The 18,651-nt window shown below is 42.2% G+C and overlaps 1 protein-coding gene across 1 annotated transcript; it reads right to left on the bottom strand.

Annotated features, from left to right (window-relative positions):
* Window positions 1-85: 85 nt before the first annotated feature.
* pdik1l (PDLIM1 interacting kinase 1 like) lies at window positions 86-18,119 on the bottom strand. Its single transcript, XM_033636451.2, has 3 exons — window positions 17,975-18,119; window positions 13,001-13,296; window positions 86-6,852 (listed from the first exon to the last, which is right to left on the bottom strand). The coding sequence occupies exons 2-3, from the start codon at window positions 13,283-13,285 to the stop codon at window positions 6,112-6,114; spliced, it is 1,026 nt and encodes a 341-aa protein (XP_033492342.1). The 5' UTR covers window positions 13,286-13,296; window positions 17,975-18,119; the 3' UTR covers window positions 86-6,111.
* Window positions 18,120-18,651: the final 532 nt, after the last annotated feature.

Below are 18,651 nucleotides of genomic sequence, written 5' to 3'. Positions count from 1 at the left end.
GCGCTGCAGCACAGGACTGGAAAAAATGAGCTGTGGAGGAAATGGTCAGTTGTAAAGCCATTTGCATGCTGCATTCCTTCAGCAATTCAGTTATTTGAATTCATTTTATTAAAAATCAATTCAACAGTGATTGACAGGTGTTTTGCAACTTTTGATAAACTTCATTTAATCTCTTCAAAATATGTTACAATGACATAAGACCAAAAATTGTTCATACAAAAGTTTGAGAGGAGAAGTTTGCTTGGCTGTGTGTTCGGATCCATCGTCTGTAGGGTTGGGTGCCACTCACATTGGAACCAATACAGGTACCTGGAATTTAATACTGGTACCTTTTTGGGTACTTTCTGTAATAACTAAAATGTGATTTTTTAACAAGCTGCAGTAGTAGTCTCACTCTCACACATACAGCTTATCTTCCGTCTCTGTCTGAACCCAACCCTAATTATCTGAAATAAATCCAGGTGTGGTCTTTATCTAACACAGTGAAGCCCTGATCCAGGACTCATATTGGGTATCACAGTCCTGCATCGGTATATCCTGGAACTTAAATATTTCGGTCGCTGAGTGGCTAATGAAAATAACTACAGCAAGAATGCTGACAATCCGAACTCACTGATTGGTAGACGATCTTCTTAATGGCCTATTAGGTGAAGAAAATCAGGTAACTAAAAAGGGTTCTTCCATAACAGTCAATACAAACAGACGATGCAGACTCAGACCAATTTGACATCTTATACCCAGAGACGCTGTGATCCCGCCCAGTCTGAGACGGTAATGCAGCTCATCACAACAATGACCTCGCAAGATATGTTTCCACTGAACACTGTTGAAGGTAAAGGCTTCGGGAAGTTAATGGAATATGTTGTATGCTAAAGTTTTCTGAGTGTTTTCTTTTTTTCAGACTAGTCGACTCGTCGTAATTAAAATTTTTGTTCAGTTGACAGGGACTTGAGTCGCCAGGAACATCCCTAGTATGAATCTGCTTTTACCGCTACGTCTGCGCCCTCGTTGAGGACTTGGCTCAGATTAATCTGATCCCATCTGATTCGGTGGTGGGGCAGCATGCCTTTGCTGAGGTCAACCCCAGCAGGATTCGAGCCCGGGACCTTCTGCATGAAGATGAGTGCTCTAACCACTACACTAGGGAGGCCCTAGAAATGTCCCTAGTATAGTATAGTCCCTTGGGTGAGCATCTGTCATGTTCTTTGTGAATCTGAACCTGCCAAATGTTGATTTCTCTCCAACCAGACGCCGAAAAAGATTTCCAACCATCCATGAGTTCTCATTCTTAACATTCTTTTCGTGACAAATTTAACGAGCCACTCGGTGACTAAAATGTCCGAATTCAGGGAGACAGCGAAGCAATGTGGTGGTACATTGTACGGTGGGGAGGTTTGATTGATATCCCAGAATTCCAAACAAGACGACCGTTCCATTTCCAAATAACCTGGTACCAGACAGAAGAGACGATTGGAGTTGACCCAGCTTTGCTTACACAAAATCACAAACAATAGGCAAATGAAAAACATACAGTTATCACTAGCACACCAACAGTATTAACCTGTAAATATATCACATCTTGTTCATGACTGAAGTAAACAGAAGCTGAATTAAGAGCTGAAGTAAAATTGAATCCATCACAGCAATTTACATGTCAAACAAGTCGGGCTCTTGAAAACAGAGCACATCCATCAAATGTACATCAAACTTGTTCGTCCCCTGTTGATCCTATACAGTATTTACACATGTGCAAAGGAATACAACAAATCAAAGAGTGAAATCTCTAAATACCCCAGACCTTGTATCTGTTTGGCAAATGTCTCAAACCTCACAGGAAGCCAACTGTCCCCCACCCCGTCCTTTTGTCTAGAAAGGTTGAGGGAAGAAATGTGGCCGGAAATGACTCTACCCATCATCCTCTGCTCTGCTTAGAGCTCCGAGGATATGGCTGACCTACTTTGAGTCCAAACTTTGCTGCTTGTGAACAGAAAGCCACAAATACCACATTCTTGAAGCACAGCAACATTGTCCAAAGCAGCATAGATGTCCTGCAACAAAGACAGGAATTTTAATACTGATTTGTGGTATTTCTGTTCATACCAAAGCACCACGCATAGAGTCAGTGAAACGCGGTGCACCTCAAGCACAACTTCTGCCAATTCTGTGTTTGAGTGCAGTGTCAATGAGGCCACTCTAGTGTCAAAGAGAAAATGGTGAATTGCAGAAATAAGGCAAATCTTAATCATGACAGGAAAATCTATTACAGCTAAGGGGAGATTTGAAGGCCATCTAGTGGATAAATGTTGGCAGCAGGTCAAAGAAAATTTGATTTTCCGCCAGAGTTTGAGAGCAACGAAGGAGCCAGGATTGTTTGGTTTTACAGGTTCCTGTAAAATTTGTAAAAGTGCACAAATTATGTATGACCTGAAAGGCGAAAAGGGGTCCCGAGTATGATCCTCTGCCAAGTGCTGCAACAACTTAATAGGCTTAGAATTAGCCTGTCGGAAGCATGAAGAAAGGGATTACTGTAAGATCCAGAGCCAAAGGAAACGAGGAGCAGTGACACAGTGAGAGGAGATCAAGTTAAACACAACAGTATTATGTATCAAAAAAACAAAAAAGCAGAGATCCTCTGGCTCATGGAGGATTGTGTGTGCTGGTGTCTTCTCTCACTTCTTCCCTGAAGGTGAGAGGCACTGCATGCATAAGTAGACTGTTGGCTGACATTGTGTTCACCTGGTAAACAAATACCAACGCAGTTATCACACTGAATCCAGCCTCACAGAGCTCCTCCATATAATGCAGTAGGTAGTTATGAGGAATAAATATAAACAACAAAATAAAAGTGCTTTCAGTGAGAGTCACTGAATCCCTCTCCCTTTCCCCTCATTCAGGTCTGAATGGACTCTGACGTGAATATTCATGTCACTGTTGTAATACAAGCAGCTCATCGTTCAGATAATTAAATCTATGTTTAGGCAACGTAAGGATTGCTCTCAAGAGAAGATTTGTTCGCCACGTGTGGGGGAGTCACTCCACAAAGTCTTTTAAATGTAGGCTTCATTGTAGTTTGCTTGTTCAAGGATGATTCTGGTTTATTTCAACTTAGGTTTTATGTTCATACTTTGAGACATTCTTACATTGTACTCACCAAAAATAAGTGCTAAGATCTGGGAGCAACACTGCTACAAAATGAAGTCCAATGGGCCGAGTGACGCTATCAGACAGGTTGTAAGCCAGCTCAAGACAGTCAACTCCCCAAAAGTGACACTGTGGTTTTGGTTCTGTCTGAAATTAAGGATCAAATGTTTCAAAAATTACCAATGATTTAAAGGCCAATGTTGATCTCCTTCATGGGAGATATGATCTCCTACATACCAGATGTTATCTCCAATAAAAGGACAAATTATCTCCTACGTACAGGATGTTAACTCCTACCTGAGAGATAAACTTCTAGTAATCAGACTGTTTTCAGAGTGAGCATACAAAATGATGATACCAAGGACTTTTAATATTTTCCTCATAAAGGATGTATTATTTCAGCGATCCACCATTAATCAGGACGTTGTTGCTACAGTATAAGAGCTAATAGTGATTGTGTGAACTTGGCCTGTTTGCTAGTATTTGAACTCTTCAGAGTTTGCTCATCAGAGTGTTACGATGGCGTTCTATTGGTAATGTTAGTGCAAAAAAACATGAATCAATAGGCCTGTTCGATCACCGGCAATCGCCGCACAATGCATGCTGATTAGTTTTGTGTCCGACTTCATCCCGACTTCCTCTGACATCTTACAAAACTGGACAGTGATAATCTTGTGGGAGTGAGGCGGCCTCTGTTTTTAGAGCCAGGCGCTGCAGTTGCTCTCCACCAACTGCGAGACCCAAGGCATGATGGAAAAAGCCTGACTCTAACTTGATCTAACAGCTGATTGGTTTAGATGTTGACTCAATAAGATGATGTGGTAGATAAACTTTTTTTTAATCTTTGTTGAATTTTAGGGATTTAGATTTGTCTGATTTGAAGGTTTATTCTGTAACAACTGAAAACATGTTGTGTGACTGATGGTGACATTTAGTGGTCATTCATCATAAACTGAAGTCTACTGTATATTAACATTGGGCTGTTTTAATTACTGAAGTATTTAACATCACAGAGACTTGTGGTCAGTGGGATGTGAGGATTCTTAAAATAACATCTGTACAGCCCTGATTGTATCTGACTGATCTTTAATGAAAGCTGTTGTCTTGTATTTTTATCCTCTGAAAATATTAGACACAATTTAGCCTGTAGTTGAGGGGACAGGTCTGCTCTGCAGCAGCAAACTGATATGATGCTGATTTACATGGGAATTCGTGTCAAATGGAGGTTGAACCATGAACATAAATTACAGATCACCTGTAAAGCATTAATAACTTAACATTTTTGATAATCAGCATTAGATCTGACAGGATGTGAGTGTTTCTGTGACTTCCTGTAGGGACTGAAGGCTGCTGGAAACTGTCGGGAAACCGTCCGACTTCACCGCAGCTTTTTGTCTGCTCTCGTCTACTTTCCAGGAGAGGCGCAGTTCATCTCAAACGAGCCTAATCTCTCCCTCTCTTTCACGCTCACTTATTCGCTGAGGAGTACATGCCCATATGGGGACCTAGATGTTCTAGTGTTCTAGTGCGTACAAAATACAATCGTGCCGCCGCCACCGCACAGTTCCATTACGCTTTACAGTGGACATTTGTAGTTAGTTAAACATTCGGTGCCCTTTGTGCGGTGCATGAAGCGCTTCACTTTGCACAATGTTCCCACTTTAAAAAGTGCCTGATTAAGCCTATAAGGTTATCTAGACAGATAATCTAGCTATTAACTCGTTCATAGGAAATAATCTTTTGATTTTGACCAACACTGCCCGCAAAAAATATTTTTTTCTGTTGGTAAATCTGCCACCACTACTAAAATATTATTTTACCAGGCACAGCAACAGGGACAGGGGTGCAGGGCTCAGTGAGGGGTCGATTAACTCTGTCAGTATGATGTCATTACTACAAACAGGAACAGTACCAAGCTGTAATAAACCAGAATTATCCTTTAAGCTCTCCTCCTCATTAACTGCGTGAAGCACTCTGCAATGAAAATGAAGTGTTTGCGTTTAAGGCTCTATACAAACAAAGGTGACCGGTCTTGCTTGTTATACATTCTGGTATATTGGTTAGGGGTGTGTCTGGGATCAGTCGACTTATCTTTAAGTCTGTAATGGGCAAGAAGAGGAAAAAAGCCAACAAGCACCCGCTGGTTGGTCACTAACTGATAAAATGTCCCCCACCCACACAACCAACGAAGCAGCCCACAGAAAAAAAGTTATCTTTAAGCACCAAAGTCTGGTATTTTTCTCCTCCGAGACGACTGAGCAAAACTGACCACGAGATGTTTGTCTACAAATACCATCATGCTGTATGTCTTTATTACCTGAGCGTTAAGGGCATTCCTGCAATTGATGCCAAAAATAGAATCGAATCTTGATGTAAATATTGAAAAGATTAATGCTGGTGGTCACGTACCAGGCTGAAATCAGTTTGTAAGTCAGGTTCTGTCGAAGCCTTTTAACACTGAGGTGACTGTGTTTTAATCTTGGCCCTTTGGATAAATGTACGCTGTCATGATCACAGGATAATGTCTCATATTGCATTTAGTAACAATTAGCACCGAGTCCAAGATGGTATTTGTAGACAAACTGTCTCACCGTCACTTTGACTTTCTCTTCTAATTGAATCCAGGACTTTGGGGGTCATTCTGCTCTTCCAGCACACTTGAGTGATTCTGTAAGGAGGAAGTGGAAGCTGTGATGTGATTAGCCTGAGACTAAGCTGCAATTTGGAGCAGCAGCAGCAGCAGCGGTGGGTGTCACACCTCTCCCCTCCAATATAAAGACACAGCTCGCAGAGGACTGCATGTGCTTGGACAGTGGATAAAGTTAAGCCACGATACAGACAATGGTTATTCTAATTATTGTTCCCACGTTAAAAAACAATAGTCCTGTTATGTGATCTAAGTGAACAGTAGCTGATGAGATGTGTACATGTGCTTGACCGGCTGAGTCTGTGGTGCCATTTGCTCGTCCATCACGTGTCCCAGTCCAGCTCTCTGCAGGCGATACGAACCAGTCTGAGCTCCAGTTCAAAGGCGTCGGGCCGTTCCTGAGGGTTGGCCGACAGCATCTCCCTGATCAGCTGCTTCATGTGGCTGTTCATGCTCTTTTTCCTGGCAGGGATCAGCAGCTCCATCTTTGGGTTCTCTAACAGGGCCTCCCCTAAGGGTACAATCTCTGAGCCCTGCTGCACGTAGCTCCCCAGCAGCTCCTTCTGAGTCTCCACGTCCACAAAGGTGATGCGCTCCACCATGGCCCAGATAATCACCCCCAGGGCGAAGATATCCGCTTTGGCCGTGTAGTGACCCTCCCAGACCTCCGGGGCCATGTAGAAGTCTGTTCCGCACGCTGTGGACAGGAAGCACTTGTTGACGCTGGCCGGCTCCTCGGGGTTGAGCCCAGAGGTGGAGCAGACCTTGCTCAGGCCGAAGTCGGCCACTTTGAGGGTGGGCTCGGTCGAGCCGGCCGGCGTGCAGGCCTGGGAGATGAGGATGTTGTCTGGTTTGAGGTCGCGGTGTATGATCTGGTTTCGGTGCAGGAAGGCCAGGGCGCTGCCCAGCTGCAGCATGAAGCTGGTGTTGGTCTTGCGGCTCGGTTTGCGGGACAGCAGGTAGGCGTTCATGTCGCCCCCGTCACAGAAGTCCATAACAAACCACAAGTAATAGGCACAGCACGGGTCGAATGTGATCTCGCCTTTCAGAGACGTCTCCACCAGCTGCAGTAGAATGACAGAAAAAGAGAGTCAACAAGAGACCACAGGTGATGACTGAGGGACAGTTAGCCTCTGCATGCTGCACATCCACAGACAGGCAGAGATCACATTTTTGCATCAATTACTGAGGCCAAAAACATTATGATTAACAGTGTAAGCAGGACATTTTCAAGCTTTCCTGGTGTCCTACTACTAGAGCTGCTGCTAGAGCTGAAATATAGTAAATTTGCACTTCTGTGTCTGCTGTACGTCTATTTGACATATAGAAAGGCGCAAAAAATCATGCTGCTAATGAAGACAGCAGCGCTGTAATCACAGTAAACACTGAACACGTGAGATAAAATAAAAGTAAGCCACTAAGTAAGATGTCTGACATCTGTACTTGCAGGAAATAACAACAAAGATAAGCACTACCTCAAACCCCAACAGACAAAGCTGCGACCAGCAGAACAAAAATGATTATATCACTTAGGTCTGGTGTAGCTTAGATGATTATTGATACAGCGGGAAACAGCTCCGCAGTGTGTGGAGGAGAAAATGTCACTCATAACTAAACAAGCAAGGTTGCTCTGGCTTTGTATTCATAACGTGTTGTCTCCCACCTTCCTTTATGGGCCATTTTTTAAATCAAAGCTGCGCGAGAGGCCTCTCATCCTTTATGCCTGCTGCAGAAAGTGAGTTCATTTAGTCTCCCTTTCTGACAGCGGACCCTAGACCGGTGAGGTTTCATCCATCTTACATCAAATTAAGATTAAATGGGATGTCGTCGTGGAATATGATAGATGGTGTTTTGTATTTAACACAGAAAAAGCTACAGGTTTGTTAAATGAAAACGTAGACTATTGACAGATATGTTTTCTGAGGAGAATTTTAGTGTGCTCGCAGCAGAATATGTTCATTTGGAAAATTTGAAAAGTTAAAATAATGCAAGAAGTGGAAGTGGAATTTAAAATACAATTAAAAAATAAATTAAAATACCAATTCCAATTAAAATAGAAGCACATCAGCTGAAGAGTAAATGTGCTTTCAGACTGCAAGCACCAGTGCGACGGCTGCCTGGCAACATCTGAGTTTTGAATTGACGTCAGTAGGGCGCTACTCCACCGCCGCTGTTCACAGGTACCTTCAATCTTAACAGCCTTTACACCACGGGCTATCAATTTAGAATAATCTAATCTCATCTACAGCAAACAGTGGTGATTTTGGTAAGCAGTGCCTGCCTGGTTCCCCCTCACTCAATGTTTTTTACAGGCTCAGACATCGTTCATCAAACATTATCAGCGTGCCTTCCTGCCAAATTTGCTTGTGGCTGGCAAAAAAAAAAATAGACCAGACACCAAAACTAACACTAAGGAAGACCATGACTGCTGTGGATGTGGTGTGTGCTCTGTAGGGTTGTCATGAGAACCAATGAGAGCAGCTCTATAGTTGGTGGCAGAGTGACACATCGACACATTTGAAATGTCAATTGAGGATGAAGTGCGAGGGAAACTTGAAGTGTGTGTGCTGTAAATAGTTGGACTCTCAGTTGGTGTGTGACAGTGACACAAGTTAAACTATGAGTTGATGAACTGAAGAGTGTGACGTGTCAGCTGAGGCCGGCTAATCCACACATTAAAGCTTTTGATGTAAACTGCTTTACAGGCAACAATGTGCCCTGAATATGTGTAGTGGACAATTTCTAGTGGAAACCCTGCTGTAAACAAATGGCTGCAAATTGTCTGACACGCCACTCGCCAAAGAATGAACTACCCAGAAAGAATAGATTCAAATTATCCCACAGTTGGTGCGGTCAGATAACTCTGCCCTATTATCGTTTGTTCTTCTGTAAGCACGTACTGGAACATTACAGAGAAATAAAAAAGAGCTGGAATAAAGGGATTCTGGGAAAGAGTCCAATGCAAGCACTGCAGAAAACTGAATGAACGGTCTGACAATAGCCCCGCGTGCCGCTGAGAGACTATAATCAGGCACCAGCAGAGTGCCTGTGTGCCCGCCACCAGACAGCAGGGAGGCACTGTGACATGACAGGCTGCAGACAGGTTGAGTAGGGAGGGGAGGGCAGGGGAGGGGAGTCGCCCCCCCCCTTCAACCTGATAACACGTTCATGCCACTGTGGGGGCATGGAGACCAGGGACAATACAGATCCAACTAGAAACTTCCAGTGCATCAGCAGCACACACACGAATATAAACCAGGATCCAACTGCTTTGTTTTTACTCCAAGTGCCAATATTGATGCTTATATTTTCTGTCTCCATCATTGTAATCTCCAACACTATTAGCCATAATATGTGTTTACACAACAAACAGCTGGCTTGCTGCTGATGACGAACTTTCTGTCACTGGAAAAATCACTGGCACGTTTAAACCATCAGGTCTACATCGTCACAGAAACATCTTGACAAGACATCTTTGCCAACAGCAACATGTCAGCTGTGGTTAGCAGTGAATGGAACAATGAACATCCCTCTTATAATCTAACGTAAGTCAGAGGATATCACGATAAATCAAACAGGCTTCAAATTCATTACAACAAATTAAAGCGTTCATCTATTTTAAGACACGGCAACATGTAGCCAGCCAACAAGTGCTTTTCAAACGGAGCTGCCATTGTCTCTGTGATGTGTGGACAGGAATGTTTGGCCTGATGTCTTGCCAACAAAGACTGAGTGTAAAGATGTTAAAGGTGAACAAGGCCCATTTTAAAATCCAAACATGTTATTCCTGTGGTCTAAGACAATCAAAAAATATTAATAAACATGAACAACTCTCCCAAATCCAAAAACTAGAGAGCTAAAACTTAAATTTGTGATGTCATAGGGTATAAAGCAGGGTTTTCCCTGTGGCGGGGGGCATCTTGACAGCTGTACTTTTCGATTCTATTAAATATGAAAGGAGGCTGAAAATCACAGGACATGTCTGTTCTGATGATACAAGTCAGCGGTCCTGAAATGTGTGTTTCTCTTCTAGGTATCTGCAGGTTTCACTAAGTTAAATTTAAGACTTTTTAATGCCACCTTGAATGGAATTTAAGACCGAAAAAACTATAAATATAAGTGATGGTTGGGGGATCCCGCTGTACTATAACCAGTGCTTAATTTGTAAAATTAAAAGTGGGGGAACACTTTGGGCCTCTGAGAAAGCAGTGTTCCCCCACTCCCAAAAGTGGGATACCAGTGAAAGTATCATGGTTCTGAGTAGTATCACGATACCACAGCAAAAATGAGGCAGATATGCCTTTTGTCATTTATAAAAAGATAAATCACTTTTCTATAATACATCAATGATATTTCAATGGAATAAATTACTTATTGACTTATTCATACTTCAAAAACAGCATCAATCAGTGATTAACATAGGGGGGATCAAAATAAAATAAAATAAATAAATGAAATAAAAATCAACCAGCCACCCTCCTCCCCTAACAGTCCTTTCATAAGTAAAGAACAGTCCCTAAAGTGCGGTGAGGTTTGTGGACCGTTACCTGCCACAGAGAGAAATGTGAATGGCTCGTTTCTCCTCTGACACATCACATACCTGAGTGCCGCCACGGCTCGGCTGTCCAGGTACTACTGGGCAGTCATGACGCCAACGAAAGAGGAAATTAGGCTACCGGACCTGGAGTCGGACTTCTCTGTCGCCGGTAAGCCGTTATTTTGTGCCACGGAGCCGCCGTAGGCTATTTGACCACCATATTCCTGTCTGTGACCCCCGTTCAACCCACAACCGGCAGGATTTGCCTTTCGTTTCTGCTGCTGGTTGAAATCTGGACTCGCACAGCGTGCTGAATGATTTATTTTGCTGGCACAAAACTATTTTTAGTCGCAAATGCGAGTAAAATGCTTGCACGTAGAGCTCTGTGGAAAGCAAATCACTGCCAGCAAGTAAAAAGAAATAAATAATAACTTTCACTGCTCAAAGATACTCACATGTCTGGAAAACAAACCACTACAGCAGCATATTGAGTGCCAGGTGGCCAGCACGGCCGTTAAGCCCTTTTCACACAGAGCCGACGAACCCATTCATTGTGTATGTGCTACTGCCAGCGCGCGCCGTTATTGGACGGCGCATGGACACTCACAGAAAAGTGCCGCGAGAAAAAAAAAAAAGAAAAGAAAGAAAGTCAGATTAAATATTCCTGCCGCAACAATTTTATGACCTTTGAGTAATGAATTTAAGACCAATTTAAGACATTTCTAATGAATTTAAGACATTTTTAGGCCTTACTTTTAGATACATGAATTTAAGACTTCTTAAGACTTTTCAAGGATCCGCGGATACCCTGCTATAATACACATTCTACATCTCGGAGGCGACGTCTTTCCACATATGGGCTTCCTTTGCCTTTCAAATGGGGCAGAGCTCTGTGGGAAACTGTAGGAGAGACACAGCCTGAGGGGGAACTGGGATCTGACACAACACCGGAGGGAGAAGCAGGTCCGTGGAGCTGTGCGCCGGACGAAAAAACAAGTGTGTCACACCAAAAGCGCGCCACTACGACGTTGCTTTGGGTTGTGAGCGCGCATGATGCGATCTACACTGAAAGGAATGGGTTTGTGAGCAAAAGATGCTACATCATTGTCTATGGAGCAGCTCCAGACTTTACACTCTATGACATCACAAGTTTGAGACTTACTCTCTGATTGATTGAACTTTAGGAAGCCATGGAAATAACATACTGTAATTATCATTATAGATGGTGTTCCCCTTTAACAAGATCTGCTTTTCACAGGGGTCTAAGCAAACAACGGTCTTAATGTTGCAGTACACAGACGTCACGGTTCGGTTCACGACCCCGGTTTAGAAATTCTGTACAAATTTGGTGTAGCAGGAGGATATAACAAATGCATGAGGATGTGTTTCTGTGTGTTTATATGTTTATTTTAACCAGACATTTAATTCAATGGCAACCGTTTTTGTACATGTACTGGCTTCACAAATTCAAGGCAAATGATGATTTTGTGAGTAATTCCTTTACAAAAGATGAGTAGCCAGTCAATGTTGCAGTGGCTTGTTAGCACTATTGGCTTACCTAATTAGAAGACAGTAGACTTATCAATTTAAATATCAAAATCAAATATAACTTAGATTTTCATTTGTAAATACAAATAAAAAATCGAACAGCGACACAACACAAAACAGCACTGCAATATGTGCATCCCTGTCAGACAGTACTCTCCATGCCTCATTAGGACTAGGTAATAAATCAATACTGTATGTAGGGCACTGATCAGATCATCATGATGGACGCCATTCTTATGGAGACAGTTTTGATGGAGTGAAAACAGGCAACAGAAAACTCAACTAGAGCTAAATTATCTTCAGTCTGTATTGTGTCTGGCTGCTCTGGTCCAGAGGTTTCACTGCTAACTGGATCTTATCACTCCAAAGCTTCACTGAGAATAATCAGGTTTCTCTTTCGTTTTCTTCAGCGTCAAAATGACCCGGTGATTGTTGTCTGTGCATCCATGGGTGTAATGACAACAGGAACTGGTTATAGCTAATGCAGCGTACTTTAATGTTGACAACTTGCCAAAATGCAAACAAAGACACTGACAGACTTTGAAATCTCCTGCTGTGATATATGGGTATAATCACATGCATGCAGGAGCTTCAAGTGGATTATTCAAGTTTTACTTCTGTGGATTTAAACTGAAAGAAAAGTCCTGTGCTTAAACAAAACGTACAGAAAAAGATCTGTCCAGTGTGCAAAGCCACAGGTCCTAATCTCAACATTAGTCATATTATTATTATCCATTCATAGACAGTGTTAACCATCAGCAGGGGATAGAGGATATTACTAATCTAGAACTAACATGTCCACTTGCGTGACGCTGATCTGCCTACAAAGCTGTAAGCTACATCCTGTGACATTTCCTGCATACAATTTAAAGTCAATCAGTTCTCTTTCCTGGAAGGCTTTTACTGTGACGTAGCTGCAGGAGGTGTTGAGTGTGTTCTTCACCAGCACAGTAATACCACTCAAAGTGAAGTAAACCAATTCACCACTCTAATAAATGAAGTAATCGATAGCTGGCACCATCAACATTGTTTTAAAGCTTGTACGTATCATCTTCACTCTTCAACATCACCTCAGGTTTACTGTTAAACTACAGCACACTGCCCCCAACCAAGTGATGTGTCCTCACCTCCAGGTAGAGCGGGGAGCTGGAGCCGTGGTTCATCCTCTGAGCCAGCTGGTCCCGCTGCAGGATGCACTCCTCCAGGTGGATGACGTTTGGGTGCTGGCTTTGGATGCTGCTGAGGGCCCAGAACTCCCGCAGGGCGAGCTCCACATTCTCCGGAGAATGGCAGCGGATCTTCTTCACCGCCACCCGGGCGCCTGTGCGCTTCACCACTGCCTCATAGACCACACCGTAACTGCCACGCCCCACCTCCTGGATCAGCTCGTACTTCGGCTGGCTGCTTACCATCCTAGTCCTCACTGTGGGTAGAAAACACGGGCTTAGCTTTTTAAAGAAGCTGTTAACTTTCTCTGTGGCTATAACACTTGTTAGACACTAAACAAACAATTTTAGGATGGATGAATAAAGAACGTACATCTTTTATTATCCTTAAAACCATTAGTGGGCTAAATTATGTTAAGTTCAGTCAGCACCAGAGGAAAGCTTATGGTGTTACCTACACAAATTTTTTACCCTGGCTTCAGCGGCCACTTTGGGACATCTGAGGCTCAGCTTTGTGTTTCATCAGTATAAGTTCCACTCCAGCAGCCTGAGATCATCATCCATCAGTTACTGCTGCACCTCATTAGACTCAGCTGTTTGAACTTTGTCGAGCTTAGCTGTAATTACCGTTTGCCGCAGCCTCTTTGATGACGCTGCCAACAGTGGACACAGTGTTTGACATATTTTCAGTCCTAATACATGTACAGACCGATTCAGACTTTTGTCAGGTAGCCTATATCTTAGCACAGTGATCATTAGGGATAGGTGTCAGTCTGGTGCTAGACCCAACTAGTCGATTAAGTGCTGCTACACTCAGACGTCAGCGTGAGAAACACCAGTGGGTTAAAGTTATGATGAAGATACTCAGAGGAAAATGGGAGGAGTTTGGACTGGCATGCAAGACTAACCAGCAGTCCTGATCAAGCACACACATACACACTAGCACAGACAGTATGTACGAGCTTCAAACACATTTGCACTGGCTGGATGTGTTCTCACTAGGCTGAACGAGAGAGGTGCATGTGTGTGTTTCAGAATGGAGATGAGGTTAGGTTAACTGGTGACTCTAAATTGTCCCTAGGTGTGAATGTGAGTGTCAATGGTTGTCTGTCTCTATGTGTCAGCCCTGTGATAGTCTGCTGACCTGTCCAGGGTGTACTCTGCCTCTCACACAATGTCAGCTGGGAAAGGCTCCAGGTCTCCCCACGACCCAGTGCTAGGATACGCAGATAAGGATAATGAATGAATGAATGTCACTGGTTCGTTTTTATCAAGTGAGCTGTTCTGTTTTAAAGGATGTGTAAATTTAAAATAAGATTTAGTTACTGAGAATGATCTTCTGCTATATGCAGTTTAACCTCATAAAATAAAGTTGGCTGAATTTCAACTACTTTACGACCCCAAATTTAACTGTTGTTAACACCAGTGTCTGTTGATACAGCATAGGAGTCACGTCTGCTGTCTGGACATCACTTGTTAGCAGGCAGCCTCACATCTTTTCTAAGGGAATGTGTCATTCAGTGTATTTGGCATTTCACCAGGCTCTACAGTCCCCAGCAATGATATACTGGAAATCACCCCTGAAAGCCAACATTATTTTCCTTTTGCTCCCTCTTGTGGACTAGTAAACCTGACATCTTCCCTCAGCCACAAAATAAATTTCCCTTTTTCCTGAGCCACACACTCTCTCTTCAAATCCTAATAACTTTCCTGGCCTGTAATCAAGCTCCTCAGTACATCTGAATATTAAAACAAACAGACCAAGCTGCTCCCCAACACTGCACACTTGACTGGCATCCTGGGGGAAGAAGGTGGGTGGTATTTTAATAGATCATTGACATGTGTTCTGGGTCCCTGGAGCAAAAACACATCTTTTTTTTTAACAAATAAACACAACAGCATCTCTTATTATCGTTCAGCGTGATGGCAGAGCACATCATAAAAGAGCAGGAAACTCACCCACTGAAAGAACACAATGAGGAAACCTACACACACCTCCTGCAGACTTTTAGCACCTTTACAGAGCAGCGTGTCCAAGATGACCACCGCACAAACCTCACACACGTCCACCACACTACAGTGAAACTGACACCACGTTTCACAAATTGGTGTCAGTTACAGGGTTATTATGTTACCATGTAGAGGTGTTTATGACTGCATGTCCCTGCACCTGCACTTCACACCAACATGTAAAGCATCCCACACATCGCTGTGCCACTGAGGCTTATATGCTGATGTACGACAAGCAGTTTACATTGAAATTGGAAAGTGTGGAAAGGGCACATCTTACAAGACGAGGTCAAGACATGCCAACAGTTTCACTCCTCCTTATTATGTAGTTACATAATCCACATCCACCTGCCAGAGCAGAAAATAGCTCCAGGGCTGCAACTAATGATCACTTTCATAACCAGGTATTCTATTAAAAGAGAACTACGTCCATTTTCAAGATTCATATGTGTTATTCATATGGTTGAACGCCTCGTAATGTGCCTGCAAAATCCCACCCCTCCACAATATTTCGGTCACAAATTTGCTTTGGGTATGTCAAAAAGATTTAACTCTTGTGGTGGATTTCGGAGAAACATGACAGTGTGCTAGCTTAGCTAACAGGCTGCTAACTAGCTAACAGGCTGTGACCTTCATTTCAGTTGCCTGGTGATTGTCAAGTGAGTCTGTATGATTAAAAATATTTATCTACTTTGAACACACTGTAAATCTGAGTAGTGTTATTCTGCTAAAATATAGTTAAACATTATATACAGTCAGATTGTCATTACGACTTGTTCAGCCGTTCATATGTCTTTTTAATTAAATATTTCACGAAATACTGGATGGGGAAAAACAGACAAAATTAGCCTCTCCGACCATGACTACAGGTAGTTTCTAGGTATCTACCCATCCGTAAAGAAAGAAATGCACTTCCTTGCACAGGACACTTGATGCATCATCTGTTTATTTACGCATCTACAGACACTAGTCACATACATAAGTGGAAACGAGGCTTAAGACAGTTTAAAATATGAGTAAATATTGGACAACTCCCTCCTAAATCTAAAAACCAGTGTGCTAAAACTCAAATTTGTGATGTCACAGTGTGTTAAGTCTGGAGCTGCTCCATAGACAATGAATTGGTAAAGATGTTAAAGATGACAGTGAGAGCATCCAGGTGAATGTTCTGAGTATATGGGAACATTTTCTGTTTCAGTATTGAGACACTACGATAGAGTAAAGCTCATTTGGGTATAAAGTAGAAAACAAACATCCCATTCATTGTCTATGGAGCAGCTCCAGACTTTATACTGTGTGACATCACAAGTTTGAGACTCACAAATATTGATCAAACTTTCCTAGGTCATGGAAATAAGATACTGGAATTCTTAATTTAGGTGGTGTTCCCCTTTAAGTTTTCCAACAACTGATTAAGATACTTAAGCATTCTGTTAAGACTAAATGTGAAGGAAAACAGATGTCTATAAATTTGTGGAACTACAGTCTACAGTTTTTATTCATCATTGATGCTTTTATTTATTTTACATTTTTAACTATGGTTTTATTGCATTTTACTTCATGTTGCCACTTTCAAATAAGTTTCTCTTTGTTTGTTTTTTCCTATGTCTAAGTGCTATTGTTTTACTCAACTACACTATAAACGAGGTCTCAGTGTATTTCAGAGTTAAAATAAAGGTTGAATGAATGAATGACAGAAAGAGCTGATTATTTCCATCGCCCATTAACCTGATTATATTGTAAATTCATTATTAAGTGCAAGGTGACAAGTTTAAACTGCTTGTCTCGTCCAAACAACAGTCCAAAACCCAAAGATATCCAATGTGCAATCACATAATGTAGATAATAGCAGAGTATCACATAAAAAATTTCATATATAACAAGCAGGAAACTGAGTGTTTCCCTTGTGATTGATAAACCCTTCATTTTTTTGAATAATTGATTGAGAATAATTGTTCCAGCATTACTTTGACTTCTACACAAACACAGCATTAATAGTAGTTATCATTATTCATTAATAATTTCAATAAACTGTGGTAAACAACAGCCTCACAAAAAACTACACTGAGTGTTGGTTTGGCCAATTCAATAACACATGTCATATATATGTGGCACATGTTACATAACATTACATCTGCTGGCTATGAGGAGTGGGAGCTCATTTTATTCAGACAGTCTTTTTAAGTTGAATTATTAAAACTACATAACTGTTGTTTTCAATAATAAACAATAAGCATGAGCAGAATATAAAGACACTTTAACCAAACTCACAGTGGACAACTATTCACTGACAGTTCAAACTCACCCCAGCACCTGCCTGTACGTGGCTACCCACTGGACAAATCACAAAACTTCATTTTAATATATATATATACACTTGACACTAGCAGATTTAGTGATGAGAAACATCCCCAAAAAAAGTCCGAAGCGAAACGCTGCCCCTGTGACAGAGAGAGTGATAGCCCAGCATGCTAACGGGCTAATTAGACATCCACTGGGCTGATTGGCTAACAGGCTAACAGCTATGTGGCCTGGCCACCGTCAGCTAACGATGTTGTTGGTTAGCTAACGTTAGCTAATCACGTTAACAGCAGCTAACAAAGAGTCCAGCTCGCGCCAGCACAGCCGACACATACAAGCTAACTGTTCACCTCAGATTCAAACCTCACACAAGTCCGCTGCTCCTGAGCGCTGCTAGCGCGAGGGCACGGAGGAGGCACGCATGATAAGCACTGGGTATTGACAGTTTATTGTCCAGCGTGTGTATGTGTGTGCGCGCGTGTATGTGTGCGTGTGTGTGCCATCAAGAATCCAACCAGATTCCTCAAAACACACCTGCGAGCCGAGTGGACAAGTCGCCACAGCGCGCGAGACAATAGTGTAGATGTAGAGGAGGGTGCAGAGTTGTCATGTCTGCGCTCTCACCTGTGAGTCGTCTCTCTGGGGTTCATTTGTTGTCTTCCTCACTCTCCCTGGCAGCCATTACCGCCGCACACGTTCTGCTCGCATAGTCACACCAAGGAGGTTTTGTCAAACACTGGACGTGAGCGCGTGCAGCTGCTGTGCGGTGCTGCGCAGCGGCGGCCAGGCTGAGGCGACTTCCGGTGACGCGTTTCAAAATAAAAGCCCGTTTGCTGAGAACAATAAAACTTTAATTTATACTTTTCTAAATTCTTAGACAGAGAGAACAGCTGTAATTTTTGTAACACAGACCCAGAATCTCTTATACATTTATTAAATTATTGCAGATATTCAAATTCCTTTGGTCTCATCTAAAAAACTATATATTGTGTAAAACTAATAATAATAGCATACTGAAATCAGCTGCAAAAATGTAATTTCATATTTTGATTGGGCTAAAAGATATTTTGACTTTGTTGTGAACTTACACAAATGTAGAATAGTAAAAATCACCCCAAACTTTACTGCTTTTACGCATGAATGTGAGGAATATCTGAACCCTCAAACTTATTAATACAAAAAAAACCTCTAGAATTATATAATAATTTCTTTAAGGAGGAATAATATGTATGTTTCTGTTTGTTTTTCTTTCTGTCTGCTTGTTTGTTTGTTTTTTCATTTTTATTTTGCACGTAACAAAG

The sequence above is a fragment of the Epinephelus lanceolatus genome, chromosome 16 (genome assembly GCF_041903045.1).
Source record: "Epinephelus lanceolatus isolate andai-2023 chromosome 16, ASM4190304v1, whole genome shotgun sequence".
NCBI classification, from domain to species: domain Eukaryota; kingdom Metazoa; phylum Chordata; class Actinopteri; order Perciformes; family Serranidae; genus Epinephelus; species Epinephelus lanceolatus.
This window is presented reverse-complemented; position numbering and strand designations above follow the sequence as displayed.

Excerpts from the sequence above, each read along its gene's own strand:
- pdik1l (XM_033636451.2), bottom strand. The coding sequence starts at position 13,285 with ATGGTAAGCAGCCAGCCGAAGTACGAGCTGATCCAGGAGGTGGGGCGT. Across the intron at positions 6,853-13,000 it reads GCTCCCCGCTCTACCTGGAG|CTGGTGGAGACGTCTCTGAA; the intron begins GTGAGGACACAT and ends ATTCTACTGCAG.